We start from the raw sequence: 22,964 nt of genomic DNA, 5'->3' as shown, positions 1-22,964 counted from the left end.
CTCTTGTTGACCCGTAAACGAGCATTATCCGGGTCACTGCACGAACTAAAACATGGACTTGTTGTCTAGAAGCATCTTCACGTACTAATTTTAGTCCTTTAACGTATTTCAGTGCTTTTTGTTTACTAGTGCCCGTGCGCCCTCTGCTGCTCATACGGATGCATTTCCGCAATTCTCCTACGTAGATTCACAGAAAGTGGAATATTCAGTTTTTGTTCTTTTTTGTACCGAATGAGAAACGAGGTTTAACCATTTTAAAACAGTAAGAAATAAAAACCCTAACTAATTTGAATTGTTTTTGCGCATGCTCAGTGCTACTTGTTTGTTGTGGAGGTGGGGCTAGCACTGCGCGGTCCTGTAGGAATCAATGGAGGAGACAGCCATTTGTCTATAATGGCGCATTTAAGACATCCCCGGTGCTGTTAGCCTGTTCGCGGGTGGAAACCGCGGGCTGGAAGCAGACCGACAGGCCGCTTCGATCTGTGCCCGTTCACGGAGACTGCAGCCCAGCTGACAGCGTCAACATGGCGCACTGGAGCACCTTCGAAAAGGAGAGTGAGAGAGAGACGAAGCGGCTGATCAGGTGTCTCAGCGGGATCGAGGATGAGGAGGACCAAAACTTCCAGCTGGCGCTCAAATTCGCCTGGTCCAACTTTAAGTGAGTTTTTACGGGTGTGTGAGGGAGCAGGCTGCTGCACACAGCGTCCTAACATCCGCCTCGTGTCTCCTCAGGTTTCATCGATATCTGGACACAGACAGCCACAAAGTGGAGCGCAGTGTCAGCGGGTGAGTGACTCCTTCAAAACAGTGAAGTCTGAGCAAACTAAACATGTGTATGTTCTCCTTCAGGGCTCTGCATGTCCTCCTGTCCCAGAATCCTCTTCTGTCTGCTTGTCCCCCTTCGCTACATCCACCAACCTCCCCTGAGTTCTTCTTCTTCTCCTCCTGCCTGCCAGCTCCATCGTCATCCTCCGCTCTTCGTATGCAGCTAACGTTATGGTATAGTGACAGTCTGCCCTGTTTTCCAGAATCTACGAGAAGCTCGTGGTGCACTCGGACCTACAGAAAGCAGAAAGCTGGATGAGACTGACTGAAGAATTCCTGAACTCACCTTTACCGAACACAGATGGGGAAAAGGTAGCGCACAGCTGTTTTCTGCTCTATCACAGACGGACACGCGATCAATACTCATGTGCGACACCAGTCAGTGTTGGCATGCTGCATCATATTCTAGCATGAAACTTGTGAACGAGAGTCAGAGGGAATTTTGGATGGATGAAGGTAATAAGTGTAAACTTGCCATCAATAAACAATCACATTAGTCTTTTCAAGTCAAGTGGCTTCATTGTCATTCCCACCATGTGTCGTGGTACAGTACACAGTGAAGCGAGACAGCATTCCTCCAAGACCATGGTGCTACATATATCAGACAATCAACACAATGAAACCAAAACAAAGACAGAACGATACAGACACAGCAGTGCAAGAGAAAAGTGCACAGTAATAACGTGTGCGCTAGTTTTCTGACAGATGACGCAGCCCTAATGGGTCAGTATCACATGTTACACACACAGTTTTCTGGTGTGTCGAGCTCAAACATTGAAACATGACTGCAATGATGTGAGAATATCAGTGAAACGTGATCTGTGTTTCCTCAGACCGATGCACACTACAGCATACTGTCACTGCTGCTCTGCCTGTCGGGATCCCCCTCAAACACAGACTTCACAGAGCGACCCAGGCTGAAGGAGGCCGGTGAGAACCGCATTGTTCCCTTTATCTGTGACCAACGTGTCAACACATTCTGAATTCATTAATTCTGCTTTTCTCAGGTTGGAGTTGGAAACACAAACGGTACAAACAGAAGGTTTTTCCACATATTCTTCCAAAGCAGGTTTTTTTTCTCTCATTAAAAGTAGAACTTTTTAAACCAAAGCTTTGTTTTAGTGAATCCCACATTACAGATGCTAATGATGCTTTGACACCAGGATCAGATGAACAGATTCCAGTGAAGGCGTCACGGTCGCGCCCATGTTTCTGTTTCAGAGTCAGAGCGAAAGCTTCAGCAGCAGGAAATCTGCCCACCGTGTTTCGCTGCACAACATCAGTGCAGTGATTATAAGTTCACTTCATGTCAAAGGGCAGAAAGTTAAAAAATGATTTGTTTCCAGATAACCTTAGCACTTAGCCTTGAAGGCTAAAAATCACATGGTTTATGTTAATCTTTCCGTCTTATGTCTGCAGAACCGGAGGACAAGTTTGACTGGGCTAAATATCTGATGGAGGGCGAGGATGCAGACATGGGGCCTTACCCAGACACACCTGTGAGTCACCGAGCCCACCTTTATGAATGCAGAGCTGTTTCTGATTCTCTGATCGAAAACCCGGTGTCAGCGGGTTTTTGCTCAGGGTGATCTGGTGCAACTGTGGTGTGGTGCAACATGCACACCACACCACAGTCACATGACTTGAACATCATCACTAACCTGTTTTCACAAGCAGAAAAACAAAACGCATTTCTGACCCACAAGTACAAACCTAGAAAAGCTCCAACAAAGTCAGACGCTGAAAAAACCAAAAGAAAGTCACATTTTCTTCACTGTAGAACAGAAAAAGCTGTTTTGAATCAAACTTGAACTTGTGTTGACTCTGACAGCAGCGTCACGTCTGTAAAGTAGGACAGGTCTGTGTTTCCTCTCTAACATCAGTCTGTGATGGTCTGTGAACTGAGGAGAGCAGCTGGTCTGATCTGATTGAGGATTCCAGCTGCTTGGCAGTCCCGGCTCTGCTTCATCCTGTTTCACAACGCTCTAGATGTTGTCGGCCGGTCAGAGGTCTGGACTGCAGGTGGGCCGGACTCTTCTCCTCTGAAGCCATGCTGATGATTCTGACCTGAGATCAGTTTCTGCTTTGCCTTGGTCCATTTTAAAGAGGAGCCGGTGCCATTTCTCCATCATGGTCACACGTGGCTTCGTGTCAGTATGACGAAGCTGTAACCAGCATGTGTGGATGGCACGCCGAGCTGCTCGCAGACGCTGGTTTATGGAAATATTCCTGAGCCGTGCACTGATTTATCACAGAGTGGTTTTTCTAATGCAGCGCTGCTGAAGGTCACAGTCATCAGCCTGTGCACAGAGATTCCTCCAGATCCTCCGAGTGTGCTGATGATGTCATGTTGTGTAGATGATGAGATGTTCACAGCGTGGACTGTGATGCTGAAATAGGTTGGTGAACCTCTGAGAAGCTCCGCCTCTCTGAGATCATCTTTTTCTACCTGATCACGTGACCGACCTGCTGCCAGCTCACCTTTGATCTTCTCTTTAGCACCGCTGACTTGCACACACTTTTGTTGCTCGTCCCATATTTTAGGGTGTTGCTGTCGCCAAATTCCCCATGAGCTCAGATTTGTCACGAATGTCTCATTTTGAGTATTTACTGTTTTCTGTGCTCTATTGTGGATAAAATATCAGTTTATGGGATTTGCAGATCATTGCATTCTGCTTTTATATATTTTAGGAAGTGTCTTGGCTTGTATGGGCCTGGTTTTGTATTATACTGAGCACAGTACCTACAGGCGTATTACAGGTAAGCTGTGCCCATCAGTGTTTCCTGTTTCATAGGAATGGTCTGAGGAGGAGAGCGAGGATGATGACAGTCAGCAGCCAATCAGCAGGGAGGACTCTGGGATCCAGCTGGACAGGACGCCTCAGGAGGACCAGGACAACGCCAACAAGACCGTTCCAGTCACGTGGACAGGTGCGAAGCAGTCACACAGCAGAAGGTGCAGGTCTTTACAACGTTTCCACCAAATGAGAGGCAGGAGCGTCTGGTTTGTTTCCTGTTCATCACAAAAGCTGAACAGAAAACGTTGATGTCACTACCCAGAATGCGCTGCAGTGTAAGCGACTCAGACATGGAGGGTGTTTTATTGTCACACTGAACCTTTTCCCCATGTTTCCTCTCAGTGGGGGAGCCTGACGCTAGGGCCTGGCTGGAGCAGCATCTGGTGACCCCGTACTGGGCACCGCACGCACCTCGTTTTCCCCACAGCCTGCATCTGCACTCCAACCTCCTCAATGTGTGGTGAGCTCATCCTTTCTGATAGTTAAAAATTAATATACAGTGTCCTACCTGTGGGGAGAACATTTGGACATGGAAGCCCCCCCCCCCCAACGGAAGAGCTGGGAGAGGGATGTCTGGGTGCAGTTGGGGGAGGAGCTATAGTTTGAAATTATAGTATTTGGTGCTGATGCTGCATTTGTCCCCTCAGGGATCAGCACCTGTATAACACGGACCCGCTGTACCTGCCAGAAGAGAAGTCTTTCGTCACAGAGACGCAAGTAATTCGAGAAACGCTGTGGTAAGAGATGACGACAGTCGCCTGCAGGTCGCCACACGCCGAGATCAGGTTTGTGTTGAGAGTGGGTTCAGGGTCCTGCTGACTGTGTGAGTTTGTTCCTGCAGGCTTCTCTCTGGGGTCAAGAAACACTTCATATTCCAGCAGCACGACGGAAAGGTGTCAGTCAGAAGTAATGTGGTGGTGACTCATCTGACCGGCGTGAGTTCACATCTGACGGACGTCACTGAGCACGTGCAATGCGGGCTGTAGTGAAATGTGTTTTTCTCCTCTGTGCTGCAGAACTGCCTGCGCTCTGTCCTCGAGCACATCGCCGTCTATGGTCAGGCTGTGTTCAGGCTGCAGAGGTTCATCGACGAGGTGACGGGCCACAGCTCGGAGCCGGGCCCGCCGGGAACCGCGTCCACCTACGGCTCTAAGAAGGCCTCCGAGCCTCCCTTCAGGACCTACCAGGCCTTCGTGTGGGCACTCAACAAGTACTTCACAAGTTTCAAGGAGGAGCTTACCACGATCGAAAGGGAGCTCATATGCAATGGTAAGTCCAAGTTTGTTTAGGGATCACTGAGGCTTCCTGTTTTTGTGCTGGTTTTCTTGTTCTGTCATCCTGAGCCCGACCGCCTTCATTTGATTCCCAATCTGCGTCGTGTCTGTTTGCAGATGAGACAGTGACTCTGTCTGCAGTGCTGGAGCGGCTCAGCCCTCACCTGGCTCAGATCAAAGTGCTGCACAGGGTCTTTTGCACGGGTGTCGCCGAAGTGCCGCCCGCCACCCCCAACGTTGTGCGGGCGTCTCACCTGCTCAACACCCTCTATAAGGCCATCATTGAGTATGACAGCGTCGGCGAGGCATCGGAGCAGGCAGTGAGCACTTGTCACGGGATATTGTGACATGGGGGCGATTTAGTGGAAGGAAACAAACGCATCTGCTCTCTCTGTCTGCCAGGTGGCGTTGTTGTTCTCCCTGTGGACGGAGACGGTCCGGCCGTATTTGGAGATCGTAGACGAGTGGATCGTTCACGGCCATCTGTTTGACCCTGCCAGAGAATTCATCATCCAGAGGTGCGCTGCAGAAACCGTGTATGTTCGTGTGATGTGACATCAGCAGCGTTTTGTGGGCTGAGTTTCTTTCTCCTGCTGCAGAAACAAAGACGTGCCCGTGAATCACAGGGACTTCTGGTACGCCACCTACACGCTGTACAGCGTATCGGAGACGGTGGACAGCGAGGAGAAGCTGAATGACGCGGCCAGCGGGAGCTCCGGGGGGGATCAGGCCTCCGGGGGCAGACAGCTCACCATGGTGTCCTTCCTTAAACCTGTCCTCAAGCAGATTATCATGGCCGGGAAGTCCATGCAGCTGCTCAAGAATCTGGACTGCAAGGAGGCAGAGAAGTCGCAGCGAGCCTCCAGAGGTCAGTGCTTTGTTCTGTCTGTTTGTTTCAGTAAAGGAAGGCGCTGCATTGACCGGGTCAACACAAACCACAGATGGGGTTTTCTATGCTTCTGCTCTCCTGGATGTCTTCAGGGTTTGTTGAGTGCCATGCCTCTGCCGATGAGCTGACCCCACTAACCTGGGCTGTCTGTCCCGGATGTTTGCTTGCAGACGCAGAGAGGAAGAGTCTGCACACGCTTTTTCTGGAGTCCGTGCAGTCGCGCCTCTGCAGCCGAGAGGAGTCTCCGGCGGATGGCGTGACGGAGCAGCAATCCACAAGGAGGAGTCTGATCAAGATGCAGTCCATCATGGCGCAGCACCTCGAGATTGACGATGTCCATGACCCGCTGCTGGCCATCAACTTTGCCAGGTAATGCCAGAGTTCTTCTACAAGCCTCTGAGCAAATATCCAGCGAGGATCAACAAAAAGTCAGGGATTCATCGCAGGATGAAGATGCAGATTGTCAGAAATGTAAGCTGTTCACGTCTTCGAAGAGAGGACAGCTCAGAGTTTGTCTTTAGCTCCCAACATGACAAATTGTGATGTGAGATTTTCTGTTTTCCACTCCTCCGAGCTCTGCGTGGATACGAGCGAGATTTCTTTATTCCCGAGTCTGAGTGTGTTCTGTCTGCCCTCCTTTTCCTCAGACTGTACTTGGAGCAGAGCGACTTCCAGGAGTGTTTCTCCGGAGGGGATTTCAGCGTGGACCGTTCGTCCCAGTCGGTCACCTGCCAGACGTTTGAGCTCACATTGCGTTCCTGCCTCTACCCGCACATTGAGAGGAGGTACATTGAGTGCTGTGGGAACCTGATGAAGACTCTGACAAAAGACTACAGGTAAGCACGGCTCTTCAGCTACGCTTTTCCTGTTTCCACAATGAGGTAAAGGGAAGCTTCTGAGCTCTGTGGCGTGTCTGCAGGTTGCTGGAATACCTTCAGGCGATGAGGAACTACTTCCTGCTGGAAGCTGGAGACACCATGTATGATTTTTACACGGCCATCTTTGACAAGGTGCAGGAGAAGGAGAGCTGGCAGCAGCCGTCGTTTCTGAACGTGCAGCTGCAGGAGGCGGTCGGACAGCGCTACCCGGAAGACAGCAGCAGGTACAGTGCACATTTGCTGTGACACAGTTCCTTATTTATGTTAGAATCAGTTTGATCAGGCATCTCTGTTTCCCAGGCTGTCGGTGTTTCTGGAGCCCATCGACGCTTCCAGGAAAAAACAGCCCGTGAACAACCTGGAAGTCCTCACACTGAGCTACAAGGTGAACACTGCAGTTTGTGCTTTGGTGTCTGTCGGTGCGTTGTTCAATCTGCCACCTGACGTTTCCCGGTGTGTGTCTGCACAGGTTCCCTGGCCCGTGGACATTGTGATCAGCTCTGAGTGTCAGAAGATCTACAACCAAGTGTTCCTCCTCCTGCTGCAGATCAAATGGGCCAAGTACAGTCTGGACACGCTTCGATTCAGTGGTACAAGCTCTATGTGAAGCTGAAAACTGAAAATAAGCCAGTTTTAGTCATTTCTCTGATAAACGGTTGTTACTCGTAGGTTTTACAGATGTCACTAAGAAGCTGGAGGGCGCCACAGCCGAGGAGGTCAAGGTCAAAGAGCGCGTGAACCAGCAGATCCACAGGATGTGTCTGCTCAGGGTCAAACTGATGCACTTTGTCAACAGCCTTCACAACTACATCATGACGAGGGTGAGGCAAGCCACCAAACTGACCTCCTGCAAACAGGAAGTGCACCCATGACATTCAATTCACTTCATTTTTATTTGCACAGCACCAAATCACAACAGCAGTCACCACAAGGTGCTTTATATTGTAAGGTAGACCCTATAATCAAATATACAGAGAAAAACCCAACAATCCTATGACCCCCTATGACCATGTCAATTGTGACAGTGGGAAGGAAAAATTCCCTTTTAACAGGAAGACACCTCCTGCATAACCAGGCTCGGTGAGGATGAGGTGAGTCCTCACTGCCCTCTCAGTTTGACCAACTCTGGCTCTTCATCTGCTTTGTGTCTCGGCAGATTCTGCACAGCACGGGACTCGAGTTTCAGCACCAAGTGCAGGAAGCCAAGGACTTGGACCAGCTCATCAAGATCCATTACAGATACCTGGCCACGATTCACGACCGTTGCCTGCTGAGGGAGAAGGTGAACTTTTATGATGGTGCCGTCACCACCAGTCTGACTGCTGACGCAATCAGCTGTAAAGAAAGTTCCTGTTTGTTTGAGATGATGAAAAAGCGTTCGTTCGTTTACACAATGAGCAGCTTGAGATGTTTCTCAGTTTTCCTTCTTTAGTACAAAAAATGCTGCTGCACCATCAGCACCGCTGCTTGTACTGACCTCACTGTAGTGTGTGATGGCGGGCAAGTAAATAAATTGGATCTGATAAGACAGTGATTCTCTATGTTTCCAGGAAAACACTGTACTGTGGGCAGGACCAAAACCTTCAGTGGGCCGAATCTCACTTTGGCTCCCTGCTCAGACTCACCTGTTTCTACATGTTGTCTTTTCTCAGGTCAGTTTTGTGAAGGAGGCGATAATGAAGGTTCTGAATCTCGTGCTCATCTTCTCGGACAGATGGCAGGCTGGAGCCTGGAAGTAAGAGTGATGTGTCTATTCAGTGGTGTTGATGTGACAGTTGTGCGCGCACATGCATCCAAGTACAGAGACGACACACCAGCTCTGCAGCTAAATGTTGTTTCTCTTTCAGGATCGAGTCCATCGATAAAATGGAATCTGATTTCAAAAACTGCCACATGTTCCTTGTGACGATCCTCAATAAGGCGGTGTGCCGGGGCTCCTTCCCTCACTGTGAGTCTGTCGTCTGGGTGATGATGTTATACGCAGTGATTGTGTACGGTGGTCCAAAGGTGCAGAACATCCGACTTGGAAAAGCTTAAATGTAAAATGGGTCGGCGCTTCGAGGGTGTTGGGATCCAGCTGCAGCGCTCTGTTTCCTCCATACGGAGTGTGTCCGCAGTTCAGAGGGGATTGACTTCATAAGTGCACGAGATATCCGCACAACATTTTCAGCCTGAAAATGTCGTTACGAGGGCTCGGGCATGTGCAGTCAAAGTTTTCCAAGGGCCAACAAAAGCCAACCTTCAGTTATTGACATCTGCATCATCTCAGACTCAGGAACCACAAGTCTCCTGCAATCTGATCCTTCGAGGTCAATTTAACAGGATTTGATAGTAATAAATGAGAAATAGGATGTTTGTGCTGGTCATCCTGTCAGCACACAGGACTGAATGATTGAAAACCTTTCCAGTTAGTGAAATATGTGTTTGGCACCTCTGGGCCACTGTAGCTGTCTGGTGTGTTGTTGTATGCTGTGAGCAGAGAGGAGCTGATGACGTCTGTCTCTCTTGTTGTGCAGTGGAGTCTCTGGCGCTCTCTCTGATGGCGGGGTTCGAGCAGTGCTGACGAGCCGGACACGAGCACGCTCTGTGATGATATCATTGTCTGCTGAGACGGACTCAGACCGGCCTGCTGCTTCTCCACAAATTTCATGAATGCTTGTATTTTAATATTAATAACGTCTGTGACGAGGCAGAATAAAGATGATGTGACAATATGTGCTGACATTTGACTCCGTTATTTACTTTACGTTGTGTAAAGGACCGTGACCCGGCACACTGGGTTTTTTGATTGATTTTACACTCATGTACAACGTCCTAGTTCAGCACACACACACACACAATCGCCAGCTGTCTGCATACTCTCCCACTTCGGTCTCCGCCCTCACTTTACGAAGGGAGGAACCCCGTTAGTTTACCCATGTCCACCTGTCCCTCCAACCTCCCTGCATCACCCCTCCCCTGCAGCTGAGCCAAGGACCACAACTCTGCCACGCATTGATAATGAATATTAATTATTGGCACTGACAGATTAATTGTTCATTGCACGTATAAACTGAGGAGGTCTCAGAAGCTGCTGCTGTTGGAGCAGAAGAACGGGGAGGGTTGCCTCAGGAAGAGCATGCAGTGTAAAATATTTGTCAAATTAACGGCACACAGCGAGACTGAGGCCTTCAGCAAGGAGGCTCTGCACACAGAGGAGGTTCACAGTAATTCGGCTACGAATGTCACAAACAACTGGCATTACTGCACAACTAGCAGGAAAACCACACAGGCGTTGTAATTTAAGTTTATACAGAAAAAGGTACAAAGCGCTGTACAAAGAAATCAAAACAAAACAGCAAAACAAAACCATAATAGAAACGGTAAACAAAAAAAATGGCCCAGAAGTTTTCCACTACTTTTTAAAAGACTGCACAGTAACTTGATCGTGGACAGAGCACTGATCCTACAGAGAGGTTTGATCCTACAGTCCCCTGTTTTTACCTGTAAGGCCTTGTGTGCAACTAACTGCTCAACTCTACATTCTTATGCTTCTAACTGTAGAAACTGATGACCCTGTAGAGATGAAATCTGATTAATGTGATGACACTCTGCACTAGTGAGTATGGTGTATGTGTATTTGTACGTGTGTGTATGTCTATTGTAACCCAGTTCCTAAAATCATCTCAAACAAAAGAGAAGAAAAAGTAAAACATTTAATGTTCATTGTTTCTGTTCTTAGTGTCCTTGTTTAATGAAAGTGAAACGGTGGCCCCTAGAGACAAAGCACGTACAAACTCCAAAACACTTGCAAACTCCAAAACACTTGCAAACTCCAAAACAATTGCAAACTCCAAAACACATGCAAACTCCAAAACACTTGCAAACTCCAAAACACATGCAAACTCCAAAACAATTGCAAACTCCAAAACACTTGCAAACTCCAAAACACATGCAAACTCCAAAACAATTGAAAACTCCAAAACACTTGCAAACTCCAAAACACTTGCAAACTCCAAAACACATGCAAACTCCAAAACAATTGCAAACTCCAAAACACTTGCAAACTCCAAAACAATTGCAAACTCCAAAACAATTGCAAACTCCAAAACACTCGCAAACTCCAAAACACTTGCAAACTCCAAAACACATGCAAACTCCAAAACACTTGCAAACTCCAAAACACTTGCAAACTCCAAAACACATGCAAACTCCAAAACACTTGCAAACTCCAAAACACTTGCAAACTCCAAAACACATGCAAACCCCAAAGCACATGCAAATTCCAAAACACAACGGAAGTGCTCCAGGACGCTAGGGGCAGTGTTGAGCTCGATTTGCAAAATAAACGGCAAGTTTATCTGTATGGGACGGTCTAGTCTCTGTCGCGCTTCCCAGGTTGCCTAGCAACCATGATACTAACCGCTGGCAACGTGTCATACAACTTTGTTTGACAGAAATGAAGGAAAACATATTTTGTTCATTTGTTTGTTTGTTTCTACAAGAGCTTTGTGTGATTTGATAAGTATCTGAGGTTGAGACCACAGGACAGTAAAACATGATTTTTGGGCTTCATTTCTGTACTGAACAGTCATTTAAGATTAGTTAGTAAATAACAATTAGCTAATGTTGTTCATGAGACTAAAGTCATATCACTTTGGTAATGTAAATATAATATGGCCAATATTATAGTTATTATATTAATCATTATTAGCTATTACAGCAGTGAACATGAACTCTGTGTCAAATACTGAGCCACAGTACAGATTCAAGTTGCAGTTATTTATAGGTCTTATCACCTTAAATCTTCACTCAAAGACAAGTATCTTTGACAGTGCATATATAGGTGTATCATATATAAGAGAGAAATGTTGTTCCTTCAGTATGTTGGCATTACTAAATTTGGCTCATTGCTTACATACGTGTGTAAAAAGAAATTATATGAGCTGTGATAACTGTTTCTGATAAAATGAAGAGTAGACTGATATATTGAATATTCCTTTATTGGGTGAGAAAATCAAACCATGTCATAACTGCTTTAAGTCATACAGAATAGATATCAGAGCCTTAAACAGGCTGACTTCTGCTAAATGGGTCAAACTGGGCAGAAAGTCTACAAACACATAGCATCATTATAGAATATGATGTAACACTATAGATCAACTTACCTCAGAATATATAAAGCATATAAACAATTACAGCAATATGATGCAACAAACACAGCACTGCTACTAATCCAAAATACTCAAAGCTTCATAGAACTGTAACTAACACTTATTTTTAGGTCCATTCAGCTGCTGATACATACTTTAGGTTTCTGAATATTAAACTTGTTTCTTCCTTTCATAGTGTGTAACTTGAAGGCCCTGAGTTCTTTCTCCCACACTGCAAACACTGGAATGATAAAATTATTTGAACATTATCTAATAAGACTGATTCAGGACAGACAATTAGTTATGTTAAACTTTCCTAGCAGTCCTTCACAAACAGGGAACAGTCTGTCTATTTTCTCCATCTGTCAGCTGCTGCTGGCTCTTCCTCCTCCTCTTCCTCACACACTGCTGAGTCCTGGTGGATCATCAGGGGTGCAAAGCCTCACAGATGATGTGCAGCAGTGAGTCCCTCAGTCTGTCCTCACTCTGGACACTTGCAGTTGTCACACATGGAAATCAAATGCGTGATAAGCTGCAGGATTCAAACACAAGTGTAACTTATAAATACATGTTCATACTTTTATTACACAATCAGAAAGAAAGAAAAAGAGAGAGAGTGCAGGACAGACAGACAGGTGACAGTCTCAGGTGTAGACACTGCTACAAAACAGCACAAAAGAAGGAGGATTGTGTTATTACGAAACAAGAAGAGTTCCCAGATGGTACAGTGGACACATGTGTGACTCCTGTGATTAAAGCATCTTTCTTTCAGCTTAACGAGTGAACCGACAGCTTGTTCAAACACACGTTAAAGTCCGTTTGGCTCGACACCACCGAACAGAGGCAGCAATATAACATAGCTAACATTAACAGTGCAGTGAATCCTGCTTGTGCCGTGATATTCAGGACTGCAAACCGAGCAGCATCACTGACTTTCAGCCTGTTGTGTTTGTCAGTCATACTTTATATGACTGACTTTAATTATCCATAAAATCATCACATTCTCTGTAAGATTAAAGTCAACTATTGAACGGCGTATATTTTGGAGTAAAGGCTTTAAAACCAAGTTAGTACAAACATCACTAATGTCACATAACTTTCCCGACATGTGGCCAACAGTAATGTTTTAATGTTCTTCATTATAAAAAAAAAACATTTGCGCATAAATAAGTGACATAATATCAGTGTTGGGACTAACGCGTTATTAAGTAACGCGTTACAGTAACTACGTTATTATTGTGGTAACGAGCACGGTAACTAGTTATTATGCCAAAATCAGGAACGCGTTAGTCGTTACTGGGATTTAGATAGGGTCGTTACTCGTTACTTCGTGTGGTGGCTATCGCGGAGCTTCCACAGATTCAGTAACATTAGCAAGTGTTGGAGGCCAGCAGGTGGAAGAGAAGGAAAAGAGACCCAAGGCGGCCGCCGGTCCAAGTGTGAACTGAACTTCAGGTAAGAAGTTATGACCTGCAGTCTATCTGGGTCAGATATAAACCAAGTTTAGGTGGAGTTTATTTTCGTTATTCTGACTTTTTCCGTACTGCGTACTAGCTAGCATGACGGAGTTTCTATACAGCTGGGTGGGTGCTATAAAGTTAATGATGTTGAACTTTATTTTGTTCATAAGTTATTAGAGTTGCCAACCGTCCCGTCTGGTATTCAGAGAAAATATTACGCATTTCTTATTGAGGTGAAAAGGAACAATTTGTCCCGTAATTCGGCTACATTGAAAAAGGCACAAAGCTGGAGTTATTCTGTGTCTTTGCTGCACAGCTGCCTCTTCTTCTTTCATTCTCCCCCCTCCCTCTCCCGTTTCTACTTCAATCAGGAAAACTGATCAATGATCAGCTGATCGGCTGATCGGCTCTCTTGTTTGTTTATCGCCCACTTTGCGCCAGAAACAGGAAACCAGCCGATGTCGCGTTAAACAACAGCAGCACGTTTAAGCTTGATCAGCTGTTGTTAGAATTTATTTAATATTAATTCCTAGTATCAGCTGATGTTTGCTGGAGCCACAGCTGCAAAAAAGCTGCTGGTCATGATGTCGGTTTGTTTATCTGGTGAGAGGGAAACATGAAACCAGGAGATGTCCTTACTGAATCATCAAAGCTGAACAGGTGATGGAGATACAGGTTTACCTTTTAGGTGACATAAATGAGTTGAAGGGAAGTTATGAACTGTTTCTGAGAGACAGATAACCCCAGGATCCTTTTTAGGTAGCTGACAGCTGGTAACTGTGCAGGAGCAGAGCTAGCAAAGTTTTGCCAGGGGTGCCAGGTGGGGCATTAACAGGGAGAGGTGGGCACAAAGAAATACTTTTGTTTCTTATTCTCATTCAAAATGTCTAGCTTTTAAAAAATAATTATCTGAATCTTACAACAAACGATTGATGCATATATACCATCAAAACAGTGAACATTACTGTCACAACAGCGTTTGTTTTCATTCAAAGGCTTTATGATTTTTCCTATAATGGTGGGCTGGTCTCTAGTCAAAATGCCTGGGCCGATTTTTTGTCCCCGTCTAGCCCTGTATGCAGCTCATCTGCAGTCTGGTGTTACCTACATCTTCCTATTCAGAAGGCAGAATTTCTGAGTTCTGAGTACAATCAAAGCACCACGACTGCAGTTTTTTGTGTTGGATGTAAAAGGCGCACATGACGCTGTGACGTAGGCTAGAATCATGGCAGCAGTCAATGACGGTCCAGGCGTGGGATTTCTCTCGTGGAAATATGTAATATCTTTTCCTTTCTATTGGTAGGTGGCACAGTGCACTTGTGGCAAGTAAGCAAGCTAAAAGACTGGCAAAGTTATGGAAGCAACACATTAACAAGAGAATTCTGAGTAAAACCAAAGTTACTTTCCCTAGTAACTAGTTACTTTGGAAGTAACGAGTAACTTGAAGTAACTGAGTTACTTTTGATAGAAGTAACTAGTAATGTAACTAAGTTACTATTTTAAAGTAACTTACCCAACACTGTTTATAAACAACAGTATAACATACAAGGCACCATCATTAATCCGAATATGCAATATCCTCGGTTGAGCGTTACAACGAGAAAAGAGGAAGAAAGAAACAAACAAAAAAACCCCAATAAAAACAAAGCCAAAAGAGTTAACAAAAAAGAAAGAACAGTCATTGAAGGATTTGAAACCAAAGGCAAAAATCAATATGAACAAAAAAGGGCAGTCATGATCATTAAATAGGGAGGTTTCTTTTTTAACATAGATTAAACTTGTTAAACAATACAACAAGTTTATGAGCTTTTTTCTTATTCACAAGTTTCAGCGATTATCCCAGAGTTTAAAGTCATTCAGCCATCTGTTTATACATGGTTTAGCTTTAAAATGATGAATGAAATTGTGAATAAAAAATTGTTCCAGTAGCAAAAACATCCTAATCAACAAGTCAAAATCTGCATTCTCAGCAAGTATTCCAAATTTTATTACTGTCACCATCAAATGTGGTAACTGAATTCTCCTGGACTGTAGCCAGCTCCACATGTCAATCCAGAGGGAGTGCACTGATTCACAGTAGAAAAACAAGTGATCCAGACTTTCAATATCATTTTCACAAAATATGCAGGCGTTCACATCCAAGTTAAATTTTCGTCTTAAGAATTCATTGTTTGGATAAACCTCATTTATGATTTTAAAGTTAACCTCTTTTACTTTAGGGGAAAGAGGAAGTGAGATATACTTTCTTCTTATCGCCTTAACCTCCATGGTCTCGAATTCTTTAAGAATATAATTTCCTTTAACCGGATTAGGGCAAATTTCATTTATCAAATATCAAATGTTTGTAAACCTGCTGTCACCAAATTCAACTCCAGCTATGCAGAGCTGTCTCAGTCCAGGAGAAATATTTGAGTGCACAATATCTTCTTTTATCATTGATCTCAAAGGGACTGGGATGGCTTTTATTAGGGATTTATATCTCTTAGCAGTACATCTTACATCAAATTTCTCACAAAATGTCTCATGTTTTAATAAGACCCCATTCCTTTAGATCTCCATTCATCCATGTACACAGATTTCCTACACAGATGGATATACCTGTTGTTCCACATAGGGGTATTGTGAGGAGTAAAGTTATGTTTATAGATTCATTTCCAGTAGAGAAGGACCTGCTGATGGAAAGCTGAGAGTTGAGCAGGCGGACTAAAACTTTGTTATCGAGGGCAGAGCGAAACCAGAAGGGTTACTGAGATGTGGCTTCACGTAAACGCTGAGCATCCACTTGACAGCGGTCAGGTTTTTGTATGGGACGAATCCAAAGACCAGGTCAGCGATTCCAGAACCCAGAGTGTTCCAGTGTTCACTGGATGGCGAGCCAACCCAAGATCCTAGGAGACGATATACATATACACGCACACTCAAAAACACACAAAATTCTTTTAAAAGGCTTAACATCACTAAAGTACTTTTAAGCCACACAACTGTGTTTGTCTGATCTCTCTGCCATAGTAATAGTAGTAGTAGTAGAATAGTTTTTAATTAATTTCTTGCATATTTCCACAACTCCTATCAAGAACACATTCTGAGTGTGCGTGTACATAGAACCTCAGCTACCATTGTATATATTGTGTTATCTTATTTATTTTGTATTTCTTGACTTTATATTCTGGTATACTCTTTGTATTCTTCTATTATCTGTACCTGAGCTGTGGTAATGCACAAATTTCCCCACCGCGGGATCAATAAAGTCTTATCTTTTATTTAAACTTGCTTTTGGTTGATTTTTATTTTTAGGTTTTAGCTTCTATGAAGCACTTTGTGATTTTTATCTTGAAATGGGGCTATATAAATAAAGTTTTACTTACTTTTTACTTACTTATCTTATCTTACCTTATCTGGACAGGTGCACAAACGGCAGCTTGGTGATGTCATGATGCTGAACCGTCTTTAAATAAACAACAAATCATTTTTATTATTAATAATGGATAAAAACTGTGGAACGTCTAAGGCTGTAAAAACCAGAAAAAGATTGATAAATCAATTTGTTGTTCATTAGCTCTCCTGATCGTGGCGCCAACACCTGTATGACTGAGGGAAGCAGCAGAAGAAGAGAGACCGGCGCTGCGCACTGATTGGCTGCAGAGAGGGGCGTGCGGCGGAGCACAGAGATGGCAGCGGTGACCAGAGGCTCACTCGGCGCGTTCAGGCGGCTGCTGGTGAGCAAATACAAGCTTCGTGTTCTCCTCAAAGGCTCTGAAAGCGCTTAATGCTGACCTGCGGCTAATGCTAACGGAGAGTGTGCGCAACGTCACCAAGTTCAGTGCATTAGCATAGCTAGCCAATGGGCTAGCTGATGCTAACCCTAATGGAATGAGACAGCCTCTGAGCTAGCATGCTGTAGCTAACATCTAACAACTGCGACTGTTCCCTGACGGTTAGGAGCTGTTTCCGGGTCAGGGTCTGAGTCAGAACCAGAACCGGCTGCGTACGGGTTCTGGTTCTGACTCAGATCTGAGCTCAGTAATTTCCAGGGTTTGTCCTGCAGGTGAAACTTGCTTCACCTGCTGCCACCAGGACAGCTGTTTGTTCCAGACGTCAGGAGCGGATGTGGTTTCAAACGACGGAAACGATGTGATTGACAGGTGGTCCTCCAGTGATGGGGATAACTTTCAAAGCGAACTTTCTGTCTTATTTAGTGAGAAGTGACATGGGAGTGAGTCACCTTCGAGAAATTCAGAGGAAACCTGTAATAAGAAAAACGCCTGAGCAGGGTTTCTGTCAGCGAGTGACAGCCTGTAGGCCATTTCCCATCATCCCCCACTTCCTGAAAGTGTCAAAGTCAAGCTCAGCATTATTTTCAGTGACTAAATCAGTGTAAACGTACTCTGTTTCCTCATTTTCATGCAGATGAGGAAACATAGATCTGGTGCCACGGTGTCAGAGGCATGTGTGGTGTTTTTATTGGCTGGGATTTTTTCTCTGTTAGGGTTACATCGCCACCTTGTTTAAAATAACACCAGTATGCATCTTTATTAGAAGCTGAAGGAGTTTCATGTTTGAGTTTCAGAGTGCTGGTGCTGGTCTGACATTTAGGACCTGAAGGAAGAACCATCAGGCCCTGAATATTAGGGGCCGTGGCTTTGAAGCACCTGTGTGTTGGCTGGTCCAGGTGACCTCTGTTATCTGCTCTTTTCCCATCAGCTGAGTCAGCAGAGCCGCAGATGTTTCCAGCTGCAGAGCTTCAGATGCGACAGGACTCTGCAGCCAATAACCTTAAGGTGTGACAGGAAGCTCCAGGTGTTCAGCTGCAGAGGGCTGCATGTCGCTGTGGGTAAGTCCAGACCGGCAGCACCTGAGTCCTGGCCTCTTCTGATCTCTCTACTATTGCCATGGAGATCTGTATCATGGTGAACTGTTCTGGGTTTTCATCTGTGTGATGGACTCTGGGAGAATTGAGGCAGATCGCTCATGGTGGTGTACGCTGACCTCCATCAGCAGATTGTTTTGTCCCTCTCTGATAATGTCACTGTTTTGTTTTGTCCGGCAGTGAATCAAGGACCTATCGTGCAGTTCAAACTGTCTGACATCGGTGAGGGAATCATGGAAGTGACCGTCAAGGAGTGGTACGTGGACCCCCCCGTAACCTGTGATGAAGTATAGCTTGTTAACTCGTTACACTCCAGTTTGTTCATGTAAATGGAGAGTCCTCTTCACACACTAAGGTTAAATATGGAGTTCAACAGGGTTCAGTGCTAGGACCAGTTCTGTTTACATTATACATGCTTCCCTTAGGTAGTATCATCAGAAGGCATAGCATCCATTTTCACTGCTATGCAGATGACACCCAACTTTATCTATCCATTAGGACAGATAACACACACCAATTAGTTAAACTGCAGGAATGTCAGGAAGACCTAAAGCCCTGGATGACCTCTAATTTTCTGAATTCAGATAAAACTGAGGTTATTGTACTTGGGACAGAAAATCTTAGAAATATGGCCTCCAATAACACTGTGAGGAACCTTTGAGTCATTTTTGACCAAGATATGTCCTTGCATATTCAGTTCTTGTGATTTACAAGTACATAAATAAAACTGGATTCCTCTGGCAGGTACGTAAAGGAAGGAGACAAAGTTTCTCAGTTTGACAGCATCTGTGAGGTTCAGAGCGACAAGGCATCGGTCACCATTACCAGCCGCTATGATGGGGTCATCAAAAAGCTTTACTACGATGTAGATGCCACAGCCTTTGTGGGAAAACCGCTGGTGGATATCGAGACAGAGTCTGGCTCAGGTGAGACATCAGCAGATCTTTGCTCGTCTGCCCGTCCAAGTTCACGGCTGAAAGTCTCACTGCTGTTATCCTTCAGAGGTGATCCAGGAGGAGGACGTGGTAGAGACGCCCGCCATGGCTCAAGAAGAACACACCCACCAGGAGATCAAAGGTCACAAGACGCAGGCCACGCCTGCAGTCAGACGCCTCGCCATCGAGAACAATGTAAGTGTGATTCCTATTTGTCCCCATCTGGTTGTCCCAGTCTGTCCCACTGTGTTCCCAGTTGAGGTGTCGCTTTGTCCTCAGATAAAGCTCAGTGAGGTGGTGGGGACTGGCAAAGATGGGCGGATCCTGAAGGAGGACATCCTGAACTTCCTGGCGAAGCAAACAGGAGCCATCTTGCCTCCGGCACCTTTCCAGGAGATCCAGACTCCGCCCCCGGCCCCTGCTGCTGCTCCTGCTGCTGCCAAGCCTGTGAGCACTAAGGCGGCTGTGAAACCTCTACCCGCTACTCCTAAACCTGTCTTCACTGGCAAGGACGTGACGGAGCCCCTCAAAGGTCAGAGATTGCTGTCACGCCAAAGTGTCGCGCTGTTCACTGCGAGCCTTGCATGTCATCTCTTTTCTCTGTAAACATTCTGATTGGCTCTTCAGGTGTCCAGAAAGCGATGGTGAAGACGATGACTGTGGCGCTGAAGATTCCTCACTTCGGTTACTGTGACGAGATTGATCTGAGTCGCCTGGTGGCTTTGAGGTCAGAGCTGAAACCTCTCGCAGAGAGTCGTGGTGTCAGACTGAGCTACATGCCCTTCTTCATCAAGGTTGGGGGTTAAGGCGCCATTCATGAGCTGCCGATCGATCCCATGTTTGGTATTTAAGTTAATGCTGTGCTCTCATTGGCTCAGGCTGCCTCCCTCGGTCTCCACCACTTCCCGATCCTCAATGCCTCGGTGGATGAGGACTGCCAGAATATCACCTACAAGGTAAGAGCACGCTCTGAGCCGGCTTTGCTTCCCTGGCTGCTCAGTGGCGTCATTAGTGCTGATGGTGGTGTTTCATGTGGCTCAGGGGGTTGGGAAGCGCATCTGTAACCGGAAGGTCGCCGGTTCGATCCCTGGGCTCTCTGTCCTGGTCGTTGTGTCCTTGGGCAAGACACTTTACCCTACCGCCTACTGGTGTTGGCCAGAGGGGCCGATGGCGCGATATGGCAGCTTCTGTCAGTCTGCCCCAGGGCAGCTGTGGCTACAACTGTAGCTTGCCTCCACCAGTGTGTGAATGTCAGAGTGAATGAATAGTGGCATTGTAAAGCGCTTTGGGTGCCTTGAAACGCGCTATATAAATCCAATCCATTATTATTATTATCATGTGATTCAGGCGTCCCACAACATCGGCCTGGCAATGGACACGAGTCAGGGTCTGCTGGTTCCCAACGTGAAGAATGTCCAACTGCTCAGCGTGTTAGAGATTGCCCTTGAGTTGAACCGCCTGCAGGTGCTCGGAGCATCGGGTCAGCTGGGCACTGCCGACCTGATGGGGGGCACTTTCACGCTGTCCAACATTGGATCTGTGAGTCTGACAACAACAGCGACACAAAATATCACAACAGTGCTGAGAGAAGCTGCACTGACCTCACTCTGCTTGCTGTGTTTGAACCAGATCGGAGGCACGTACGCCAAGCCCGTGATCCTCCCACCCGAGGTCGCCATCGGCGCGCTAGGAAAGATCCAGGTGAGCCGTGGTCAGACCGAACACACAGCACACACAGACTCGGGTGTGTTTTAGTTTACTACGAGAGGAAAAAGGGTGAATAGCACAAGATATCAAGGATCGCAATAAAGAACAAGAAGATGGTCTAAAGTGTACCTCACCTTGACTCTGATTACCTGTTCTATTTCAATATCTTCAAGAATATAAAACATTTGACCTGGTTTGTAAAATATTAAACTTGAATTTTATTTTATAAATTCATATAAATATTTATAAATATTTTATAAATTATTTAAATCAGTGTCTTCAGGCGAATGATGTTCTCTGGCCTTTTGGAGGAGGGTTTTGTTCCTCACACTGAAAAATAAACTTATTTTGTTCAGAGGCAGGAAAACTTACTAAGGTGTGTCTGTGGTTTCTTTGTGAATCACAACAGGAAGTTAAACTGGACCGTCTGACTATCAGGTGACTGTTCAATCAGCTGGCAGGCTCTGAGCATGCTCAGATACCCACCTGATGTTCCTCTTTCTTCTGTGAAACTGCAGGAGATGGCGCATGGACCATAATTCAGGAGTTTATCCATTCAGCTACGCTGTTACCTGCTGCTGAGGAAGTGGCATTACAGAGCAGCTGTTTGTTTTTTAACACGGCTTGCTGACTTCCTGTCTGTCTGTCCAGGTGCTGCCGAGGTTCGACGCTGCCGGTCAGGTGGTCCCAGCTCACATCATGAAGGTCAGCTGGTCAGCGGATCACCGCATTATCGACGGTGCCACCATGTGTCGCTTCTCCAACCTGTGGAGGGAGTACCTAGAGAACCCGGCCAGCATGGTGCTGGACCTCAAATAAACAGTTTCCCAATCAGCCCCGGGGAGGGCGGGACACCACGCTAACAGACCTCGCTGCTCCGCCTCCTTCTCCTCTCCCTGCCTTCACTTCCTGTTTCTGTCTGAGGCCTTAATGCCAACTGTCATTTCCTTGTTGCCTTTAAGCAAGGCACTGTGAGGAGAGGAGAAGGGCTCAGCCTATCAGAGGGCGCACACACACACACAGAGTGTGAACTGGGGTCATGATTGTGGGTTCTGCAGGTCCAGTCTGGTGGAAATGACCAGAAACAGGAAGCGAGTTCCTGTTCCTGCTCTGGAGCCTCAGGAAATAAATCGAGACAATTTGCCTTTTTTTAAATTAATGCAGGCTACAGCATTTTAATGCATTAAAATCACAGACTGTATATAAAAGATGGCTACCATGCTATCACCCAGCAGTTAGTGACACCTTAAATTGGGTTTTTAACAATCACCATCAGTCACATGAAGCCCCCCGCCCTAAATCCTTACCTGCTTCCTGCTCCTTTACTACTCTAATTAGACCATCTCCTCCGAAATTAGCTTCCTGTTTTCTTCACCAAAACACACCAGGACCATGAGCTGAGAGATCATACTCTCATAGACCTCAGGCAAGTCACCCACTGCTGGATGTTAGAGAGAATGCAGGTTTAAATTCTCTGTCCATCTTTTATATACAGTCAAATGCTGCAGAGCAGTTGTTGTCAGGTGTCCAGGTGAGATGCTCAAGTCTGAGATGAGCTGGAAGATGAGGGGAAACACCTCTAGCTGCACAGTCAGCGTGTCAGATGGTTTCACTCAGAGTTGAGAGCAGTTTAAATAAACTCATGTGATCGTGATGTCATCCACAGAATCTCACCTGCAGGCACCTGATGTCCTGTCACTGTTAAATAATAATATTCATTTTCACTCTGTCTGAATTTCCTCCGCCGAGGCCCAGTTTTAACACGGGCTGTTCCATCTTGCCCACACAAAGCCCGACCCACCGGGTTCAGGTTAAACCTGCAGACTGTGTCCGCACTTACGCTTACCCTCGGAGGAGGTGACTCGATGGTTTGTAGCTGCCCTGAAACTCTAAAATCCTGAGCATTAAACTCCACATATTCATGTACTGTGAAGTCATGTGACCAAGCATGATCAAAGCAAATGTTGCTGGATCGGATCGTGCTCGTGTCAGTTGGATCAGTCAGGCAAACTCCTTGCTGATCTCAATACGTGGATCCAGGTAGTTGTTATTTTTCACATGAATGCAGTTTAAAACAAACGCAGGCCCCGTCGGTTGGATGGTGATGGCGGTTTTCTCTGCTGCTGAGCAATCCGTGGTGTGCTCACATCATCGCGGCGGTTTGTGAGCCGTGCCATGGTGTTTTTAGTTCATTTTGTC

The 22,964-nt window shown here is 45.9% G+C and overlaps 2 protein-coding genes across 3 annotated transcripts in view; both read left to right on the top strand.

The window, feature by feature from the left end:
* The first annotated feature begins 355 nt into the window (after positions 1-355).
* On the top strand, positions 356-9,378 carry tubgcp5 (tubulin gamma complex component 5). Its single transcript, XM_085151717.1, has 23 exons — positions 356-658; positions 733-786; positions 1,029-1,137; positions 1,659-1,755; positions 2,245-2,324; positions 3,621-3,756; positions 3,966-4,083; positions 4,271-4,360; positions 4,465-4,558; positions 4,640-4,892; positions 5,015-5,217; positions 5,300-5,415; positions 5,497-5,765; positions 5,957-6,155; positions 6,434-6,622; positions 6,706-6,888; positions 6,965-7,049; positions 7,134-7,254; positions 7,334-7,485; positions 7,821-7,946; positions 8,317-8,399; positions 8,512-8,612; positions 9,181-9,378. Exons 1-23 carry the CDS (start codon positions 525-527, stop codon positions 9,225-9,227), a joined length of 3,039 nt encoding a protein of 1,012 aa, XP_085007843.1. The 5' UTR covers positions 356-524; the 3' UTR covers positions 9,228-9,378.
* Positions 9,379-16,856: 7,478 nt separating this feature from the next.
* Positions 16,857-22,964, top strand: part of dbt (dihydrolipoamide branched chain transacylase E2) — a 6,999-nt gene continuing 891 nt past the window's right edge. The window contains exons 1-11 of one of the 2 annotated variants that reach the window (XM_085151733.1): positions 16,857-16,972; positions 17,958-18,087; positions 18,304-18,379; positions 18,868-19,049; positions 19,126-19,253; positions 19,338-19,590; positions 19,686-19,852; positions 19,937-20,014; positions 20,406-20,597; positions 20,688-20,759; positions 21,417-22,964. The exon at positions 21,417-22,964 is cut by the window's right edge and continues 891 nt beyond it. In XM_085151733.1, coding sequence (XP_085007859.1) covers positions 16,925-16,972; positions 17,958-18,087; positions 18,304-18,379; positions 18,868-19,049; positions 19,126-19,253; positions 19,338-19,590; positions 19,686-19,852; positions 19,937-20,014; positions 20,406-20,597; positions 20,688-20,759; positions 21,417-21,584 — 1,494 coding nt within the window. In that variant the 5' untranslated portion in view covers positions 16,857-16,924 and the 3' untranslated portion in view covers positions 21,585-22,964. Of the gene's footprint in view, positions 16,973-16,996; positions 17,399-17,957; positions 18,088-18,303; positions 18,380-18,867; positions 19,050-19,125; positions 19,254-19,337; positions 19,591-19,685; positions 19,853-19,936; positions 20,015-20,405; positions 20,598-20,687; positions 20,760-21,416 lie in introns of those variants that run through there. The other variant, XM_085151734.1, reaches the window with a different exon arrangement.

Source organism: Neolamprologus multifasciatus, chromosome 23 (assembly GCF_963576455.1).
Source record: "Neolamprologus multifasciatus chromosome 23, fNeoMul1.2, whole genome shotgun sequence".
Taxonomy (NCBI): Eukaryota; Metazoa; Chordata; class Actinopteri; order Cichliformes; family Cichlidae; genus Neolamprologus; species Neolamprologus multifasciatus.
Note: the sequence above shows the minus strand (reverse complement) of the source record. Positions and strands in the feature narration are given on the sequence as shown.

What these genes read in the sequence shown, in the direction of transcription:
- tubgcp5 (XM_085151717.1), top strand. Translation starts at nt 525, where the DNA reads ATGGCGCACTGGAGCACCTTCGAAAAGGAGAGTGAGAGAGAGACGAAG. An exon ending in TGGTGACTCATCTGACCGGC is followed by an intron (nt 4,559 to 4,639) that starts GTGAGTTCACAT and finishes TCTGTGCTGCAG; the next exon opens with AACTGCCTGCGCTCTGTCCT. An exon ending in CTGGCCATCAACTTTGCCAG is followed by an intron (nt 6,156 to 6,433) that starts GTAATGCCAGAG and finishes CCTTTTCCTCAG; the next exon opens with ACTGTACTTGGAGCAGAGCG.